Source organism: Ictalurus punctatus, chromosome 17, assembly GCF_001660625.3.
Source record: "Ictalurus punctatus breed USDA103 chromosome 17, Coco_2.0, whole genome shotgun sequence".
Taxonomy (NCBI): Eukaryota; Metazoa; Chordata; class Actinopteri; order Siluriformes; family Ictaluridae; genus Ictalurus; species Ictalurus punctatus.
In genome coordinates, this window is record NC_030432.2 from 3520895 (window position 1) to 3528394 (window position 7500).

The following is a 7500-nucleotide window of genomic DNA, read 5'->3' on the forward strand; positions in this document are numbered from 1 at the left end:
CCTGCGCAGGTTCAAGCAGCTGCTCAACCCGGCCCAGGTGTTTGACCTGATGAACGGAGGACCTCATCTGGGGTAACACACACACACACACACACACACACACACACACACACACACACACACACACTCACCCCGTCCTCATCCTCGATGATGTGTATAACCTTCATATAATCTCTGTGCTTAGTGTGGGAATTTTAAAAGATGTTTGTGTGTGTGTGTGTGTGTGTGTGTGTGTAGTCTGCGTCTTTTTCAGAAGTTCGATACATTCCGTATCCTGGTGTGTGGAGGAGATGGCAGTGTGGGCTGGGTTCTGTCCGAGATAGACACACTGACGCTGCACAAACAGGTACACATTGTTTACACACATTGGGACATTGTCCCACGAAATTGTGTGTGTTCCTGTAGCTAAACGATGATGACATAATGACGAAGACACGTCTGTCTCTAAACCTTAACATTTTTTTAAAGGATCAGAACCTGCACAGTGTCCAGTTGCTGTAGCGAACGAGGCTGCGCTGCCCTCTGCTGGCTGCCGGGCATTGTGTGTTCATATACAGTGCGTTTTAGTTTGTGATGATGATGGTTGTGTGTGTGTGTGAGTGTAGTGTCAGCTGGGTGTTTTGCCACTGGGAACTGGAAATGACCTAGCCAGAGTTCTGGGCTGGGGGTCGGCGTGTGACGATGACACTCAGCTTCCTCAGATCCTCGAGAAACTTGAAAGAGCCAGCACCAAGATGCTTGACAGGTGTGTGGGTGTGTGTGTGTGGGTGTGTGTGTGTGTGTGCGCGTATTAATACATGCATGTCCGTAACATTTTTCTGCTCTTAGATGGAGCATCATGGTGTATGAGACGAAGTTTCCACGGCAACACTCAAGCTCCACGGTAACCGAGGACTGCAGCGATGATTCAGAGGTGATGACATGCTAATGAGCTCCTCTCTGATTGGCTCGTGGGTTTGCACCCTGATTAGCTGCATTTTTTAAAATCTCTTAAGCCCTGTAGCCCCGCCCCTTGCTGTTCTTCTCTGATTGGCTGTTTTTTCACTGCAGGTGCAGCACATTCTGACCTACGAGGATTCGGTCGCGGCTCACCTGTCCAAGATCCTCACTTCGGATCAGCACTCTGTAGTGATCAACTCAGCCAAGTAGGTCACTCGAAGGAGTGCGTGTGTGTGTGTGTGTGTGTGTGTGTGTGTGTGTGTCTGTAAAATGTGTGTGTATTCACGGATCTGTACGTGTGTAGGGTTTTGTGTGAAACGGTGAAGGACTTCGTGGCTAAAGTGGGTCGGGCATACGAAAAGAACACCGAGAACTCTGAGGAATCGGAGACCATGGCCAAAAAGGTGAGCTCTGATTGGCCGATTCAGATTAAAGCGGTCAGCGGTTTGGTTCCGGATCCGAGGTTGGTTCTGATTTGCCCAGGCACAGAATGATTTCCGATTGGCTGACGCTGTTGCGATATTGGTTCTGATTGGCTGCAGTGCGGTGTCTTAAAGGAGAAGCTGGACTCGTTGTTAAAGACATTGAGCGAGGAAGCTCAAGCTTCCGTCGTCACGCCGACGCCGACGCCCACCATCGCAGAGGAGCAGGAAGAAGGGGAGTCGCAAGTTCCCCAGTCCATGCCTATGGTCAAACTCACAGTCCCGCCTCCTTGTTCACCCCGCCCACCTGCTGCCATCTTTAAACCCAGAGAGCAGCTGATGCTGAGAGCCAACAGCTTGAAGAAGGCCATCAGACAGATTATAGAGCACACGGAGAAAGGTACACACACACAGCCACTGTGCATTCTATACACAATTACTTTACTCCGTCTCCACATTGAACTGTTTCTTCCTGCCACCCAGCGGTGGACGAACAGAACGCTCAGACGGATGAAATGTTCGGCACAGTGTCTCCCGAGGAGGAGGAAGAGGAGGAGGAGGAGGAGGAGGAGGAAGATCAGGAGTCTCTGAGATCCTACAGCACCAGAGCACAGCATCTCAGGAGAGGTATTACACTCTAGAGCATACACCATCAGTAATGCCATCCTTAACACCTTACCCATAATTCCACAGTACCGGAGCAACCCCTATATCTCACACCTTAACCTCTCTCCCTCTCTCTCTCTCTCTCCCCATGTCAGTGTGTAAGGCTCCGTGTGAGAAGCTCATCGCTAAAGGCAGCTTATCAGTGGGCAGCTCTGCATCACTTCCTGCTCAGACAGGAAGTCGAGAAAACATTCTGAATGCCAAGATTCTGTACCCAGGTAGGAGCAAAGTGAAATCAAGGATAGCTGGTGGACAGAGCAGTGCTTAGTGCGATAAACTAACCTGTGTGTGTGTGTGTGTGTGTGTGTGTGTGTGTGTATAGCAGGGATGTCCGGCACTCTCCCTAGCAGTTCGGTTATCAGCAGGCTGCTAGTGAATGCTGACCCCTTCAGCTGTGACCCGGAGAACCTGTGAGTGGTCTTCATCATCACCTTACTACATATACTCTTACACCTCATATAGATCTTCTTCTTCTTCATCTTCTTATTATTCAGTCCATCAGATCCTAATGAACTCAGCCAGCTGAAATGGCTGTTAAAGCCTCGTTCAGGATATCTGCAAAATGCAGGGCGTGGCCATTTTTTAGCGGTGGGCGTGGTTATGTACATTCGAATATCTGTTTCTCAGGAGTCCGACAAGTCCGATCGAGCTGGCATACTGCACCGTTGCACCGATTCGTAGGTGGATTTCGAATGAAGGCTGGGGCTGGGTTACTTAAAACTCATCAGCCAATCAGTTTTCAGTATGGATTTCACAGGGTTAACGTTAAGCGATATGGTTATCTGTGGTCTCTTTAGTGTTCTTCTCAAGAACTAGGCGTCTGGGTATTATCCTAAGCCTTTACTATTAATTCCTAATCCCCAGCCTCTGTTCCATAATCCTAATCTCTAGCCACATTGTATACACATCCTCCACATCCTTAGTTCCTACTCCCTAGACTGTATTCTATGTGTAAAAACCATTAGTGCCTAATTCATAATCCATGACCTTTAGAATCTACTCCATAATCCCTGACCTTTAGCCTCTAATCCATGAACCCTGATCTTTAGCCTCTAATCCATAATACCTGACCGTTAGCATCTACTCCAAAATCCCTGAGTATTAGCACCTAATAATCCAGCTAGGACTTTTGTAATGATTAATTATTATGAATATTTTTACTTATAGACAGTGTTTATGTTTTTTTAAATACTTATTGTTATGTGTGTATGCACAGGGAGTGTTACACAGAAAAGTGTGTGATGAATAATTACTTCGGAATCGGACTGGACGCCAAAATCTCACTGGACTTCAATAACAAGAGGGACGAACATCCAGAGAAGTGCAGGTATGCGCACACACACACACACACACACACCACTAGGACTGCGTAATTTCTAAACGCTAATTTCTTGTCTTGAATTTCGAACCCCTAATAAACCCTAGTTCCTTCTTAGACTCTCTGTCAGATAAGGGGCGTGGCCATAAACAGGAAGTAGTAATATAGGTGAAAGTGCACATATTGTTGTAAGGTTTTACATACAGAAGTTCTTCAACTTGTAACAATATACAACATTCGTTTTTTATATGATAACCGTGTGTGTGTGTGTGTGTGTGTGTGTGTGTGTGTGTGTGTGTGTGTGTGTGTGTGTGTTCAGGAGCCGTACTAAGAACATGATGTGGTACGGGGTTCTGGGGACCAAAGAGCTTCTTCACAGAACTTACAGAAACCTGGAGCAGAGAGTACTGCTGGAGGTGTGTATGTCTGTGTGTGTGTGTGTGTGTGTGTGTGTGTGTGTGTGTGTGTGCATGCATGCATGGTAATGAATGGCCTATTACTCTCTCCAGGCTTTATTAAAGTGTGTGTGTGTTTGTGTAGTGTGATGGACGGCCCATTCCTCTGCCCAGTCTTCAGGGCATTGCTGTGCTGAACATTCCCAGTTATGCTGGAGGAACAAACTTTTGGGGAGGGACCAAAGAGGATGATGTGAGTGACACTTTCTCTCTCTCATACACACACACCCCTGGGTTTCTTTTCTAGAGTAAAGTGGCATAAATTGGGACACGTCCACTTTTGTGTTTACTCAGAGGAGGATGCACAGATTTAGCAGTATGTATATGTGAAGTGTGTGTGTGTGTGTGTTACAGACGTTCACTGCTCCGTCGTTTGATGACAAGATTCTGGAGGTGGTCGCTGTGTTTGGCAGCATGCAGATGGCTGTGTCTCGAGTCATCAACCTACAACATCATCGAATAGCTCAGGTACACACACACACACACACACACACATTAATAACAACAAAATTACACAACATTATACAATTATGTGTATAAACTCATCCTATAGTACTAAGTGTGTGTGTGTGTGTGTGTGTGTGTGTGTGTGTGTGTTCGTGTGCATGTGGGAGCAGTGTCGTACAGTGAAGATCACCATCCTCGGTGATGAAGGTGTTCCTGTGCAGGTGGATGGAGAAGCATGGATCCAACCACCGGGATTCATCAGGATCCTACACAAGAACCGCACACAGACACTGACCAGAGACAGGGTGACTAACACACACACACACACACACACACACACACACCTGTATACATACATGTAATACAGGTATCTTACTGGTCAGATAAGCCGTCTTTTAACGTACGTACGTGTGTGTGTGTGTGTGTAGGCATTTGAAAATACTCTGAAATCATGGGAAGACAAGCAAAAGTGTGATTTTACACGGCCAGTATCCCAGCATGCAGTGCAGCCTGAGATCATCACTGAGGACGAAACGGCTCAGATCAGTGTGTTTGGGCAGAGCGCAGGAGCTCTAATACACAGGTATACACACACACACACACACAAAGGATTCAGTTATCACTGTTCTCACAAGCTGAGCATTCTCCTAGTCTGGTACTTTTCATCATGGTTTAAAAATGTGTGTGTGCGTGTGTGTCAGCATTAGGGAGATTGCTCAGTCTCACCCCAGTATGGAGCAGGAATTAGCGCACGCTGTCAACGCCAGCTCTAAAGCCATGGACACCGTGTATGCCAACTCCAAGAACAACACGGTGAGTGTGTTTTATTTCATAAAAAATCTCATAAGCACACTTACTTATCACTGACTGACATCAGTGTGTGTGTGTGTGTGTGTGTGTGTGTGTGTGTGTGTGTGTGTAGGGCCTGACTTGCAGTGTGGTGCTACAGATGGTCAGTAATGTGAAAGCCCTGCACAGTGAGACGGAGCTCTTGCTGACAGGAAAGATGTGCTTGGTAAGTACTTAGCATAAAGGTGCGCGTTAGCATGTGAGCTTGTTAGTGTGTACGTGTGTGTGAGATGGTCTCTGCGCCCTGCAGCAGTTGGACCCACCTCAGAAGGAGCAGCTGGTCGCCGCTTTAGCGACCGTCGCCCTGCAGCAGCGCAGACTCATGGAAATCAGCTGGATTAGCGCGTTCATCGACCCGACAGACGATGAGGTACACGCGCTAATATCTAACTACCACTTAGACAAAACAATTACTGACCATTAAAGTGTGAAGTTAGCGACTGCTAACAGACCATGCAGCTGCAGGTCTCATTCATACAAATGTGTGTGTGTGTGTGCGCGTGCAGGGACAATCTTTGGACTTCGCCAAGCGTAGTCGAAGTGCCAAATTCCGCCTTGTCCCCAAATTTAAGAGGGACAAGAACAACAAGAACAGGGAGATGTGCACCACTCTCAACATGCCTGGTACGTATTACCCTTAACCTCTGATCTCTTACACAGTTACCTGATACAGTTACCTCAGAATTGCACCAGAATTACTCATTATTTACCTGAGAAATAACCTTAGATTTAACCTGGCATTGCCAAAGAGTTACCTTACAATAACCACAGAGTTACTTATAAAATTAACAGTTACCTCAGAATTACCATAGGGTTATATCAGATATATCTAGAGATAACTCAGATTACTTACAAAATACCATAGAATTACCTCAGAATTGTCTTGTCGTAATTATCTCAGCATTACTGTAGAGCATTACTAGCATTACTGTACCTCAGAATGATCAGTATTACCACGAAAAAATATTATAGAATGTACACCAGAATTACTATAGTTACTTTAGATTTATAAATGATGACTGAATTATTTATCAAACCATAGTTATGTCAGATTTACCTCAGAAATACGTTACCTCACAGTTATCATAAAATTACCTCATAATTACCATCGTTACCGCTCACTTACACACATTACCTCACATTTACCCAATAATTACCATTTATCTTAAAATAACCATAGAATTACCACAGTCTTACCTCAGAACTGCCTCAGAATTACCATAGTTACCACAGAATTACCGTAGTTACCTCAGAATTACCTTAGAATTTCCTTAGTTACCTCCCAGTTCCCTCAGATTTAAGTCAGAATTACCAACGTTACCTGAGATTTACCTCCATGTTCTCTCAGAAATCCCTCAGTCTTACCTCAGAATCACTGACGTTACCCTCAGGAATATGGACACCAGGATGCAGATGAGTGTACTCCTTACTTGTGACCTGTGTGCACATGCTGAGTATTATGTATGTGTGGGTGTGTGTGTGTGTGGGCACGCAGTGAATCAGTGGGGAGTGGAAGAAGTGGCGTGCTGGTTGGAGCAGCTGTGTCTGTCAGAGTATAAAGAGATCTTCATCAGGCACGACGTACGTGGACCAGAACTGGTGCACCTTGAAAGGAGAGACCTGAAGGTAACCAGCTGTGTGTGTGTGTGTGTGTGTGTGTGTCCACAGTATGCGGAGTTCAGCATTTTCACTGTGTGTCCTTTGTCTATCGCAGGACTTGGGTGTAACGAAGGTCGGCCACATGAAGCGGATCCTGCAGGGAATCAGAGATCTGAATCGCAACAGCACGGCCAGCGAGGCTTAGATTCCAGCGAGGCTTAGTCCAAGCCAAGCCAATCCAATCACACACTCCGAGGGGTGGGACCAGTCTCAGCACAGCCAATCAGCTCAGAGGGACCAGTGCAGTGATGTCACTCAAATCAGCACTCAGCACAGTGCCTTCATTTCACATTTGTGATATCAGCGTTGAGGAGAAACCTCTACTGCCAGCCTGTGTGTGTGAGTGTGAGTGTGTGTGTGTATGTGTCTGTGTGTTAGAAGGAGCAAGGGAGTGGTAAATAAGAGCCATCAGTAATCAAAGGGCTACAGATTTATGAGCGTGAAATGAGACACTGTGCTGTTATAATTAGCCACAACAAATCAGGAAATATTTTTCAGGAAACCATGCTGTTTGAATTTAAATAGCTTTATTTAAAACTATAGCTTTGTTCACATTGCCTAACCTGACCACACTGTGTCATGACAATCAGTCAAGTAATGATCAAGTGAGAAAATATTCTGGTCCAACAGATACAACCATAATCTACCTGTGGGTGTGTACGTGTGTGTGTGTGTGTGTGTGTGTGTGTGTGCGCGCGTGCGTGAACTACACTACTCGGCAAAAGAAATCACATAATTCACGTTT

At 45.9% G+C, this 7500-nt stretch overlaps 1 protein-coding gene across 3 annotated transcripts in view; it reads left to right on the forward strand.

The window, feature by feature from the left end:
• LOC108277589 (diacylglycerol kinase delta) overlaps nucleotides 1-7500 on the forward strand; it is a 16086-nt gene that overhangs the window by 8090 nt on the left and 496 nt on the right. Inside the window, exons 9-30 of one of the 3 annotated variants that reach the window (XM_053687138.1) lie at nucleotides 1-72; nucleotides 238-346; nucleotides 606-745; nucleotides 829-913; nucleotides 1051-1145; nucleotides 1244-1343; nucleotides 1482-1761; nucleotides 1845-1988; nucleotides 2123-2245; nucleotides 2350-2437; nucleotides 3244-3354; nucleotides 3665-3761; nucleotides 3886-3993; nucleotides 4155-4268; nucleotides 4418-4552; nucleotides 4676-4830; nucleotides 4949-5060; nucleotides 5170-5262; nucleotides 5350-5466; nucleotides 5603-5720; nucleotides 6592-6722; nucleotides 6811-7500. The exon at nucleotides 1-72 is cut by the window's left edge and continues 91 nt beyond it; the exon at nucleotides 6811-7500 is cut by the window's right edge and continues 496 nt beyond it. In XM_053687138.1, the coding sequence (XP_053543113.1) occupies nucleotides 1-72; nucleotides 238-346; nucleotides 606-745; nucleotides 829-913; nucleotides 1051-1145; nucleotides 1244-1343; nucleotides 1482-1761; nucleotides 1845-1988; nucleotides 2123-2245; nucleotides 2350-2437; nucleotides 3244-3354; nucleotides 3665-3761; nucleotides 3886-3993; nucleotides 4155-4268; nucleotides 4418-4552; nucleotides 4676-4830; nucleotides 4949-5060; nucleotides 5170-5262; nucleotides 5350-5466; nucleotides 5603-5720; nucleotides 6592-6722; nucleotides 6811-6900 (2617 nt within the window). In that variant the 3' untranslated portion in view covers nucleotides 6901-7500. Of the gene's footprint in view, nucleotides 73-237; nucleotides 347-605; nucleotides 746-828; nucleotides 914-1050; nucleotides 1146-1243; nucleotides 1344-1481; nucleotides 1762-1844; nucleotides 1989-2122; nucleotides 2246-2349; nucleotides 2438-3243; nucleotides 3355-3664; nucleotides 3762-3885; nucleotides 3994-4154; nucleotides 4269-4417; nucleotides 4553-4675; nucleotides 4831-4948; nucleotides 5061-5169; nucleotides 5263-5346; nucleotides 5467-5602; nucleotides 5721-6591; nucleotides 6723-6810 lie in introns of all 3 variants that reach the window. The other 2 variants (XM_053687137.1, XM_053687136.1) reach the window with 2 other exon arrangements.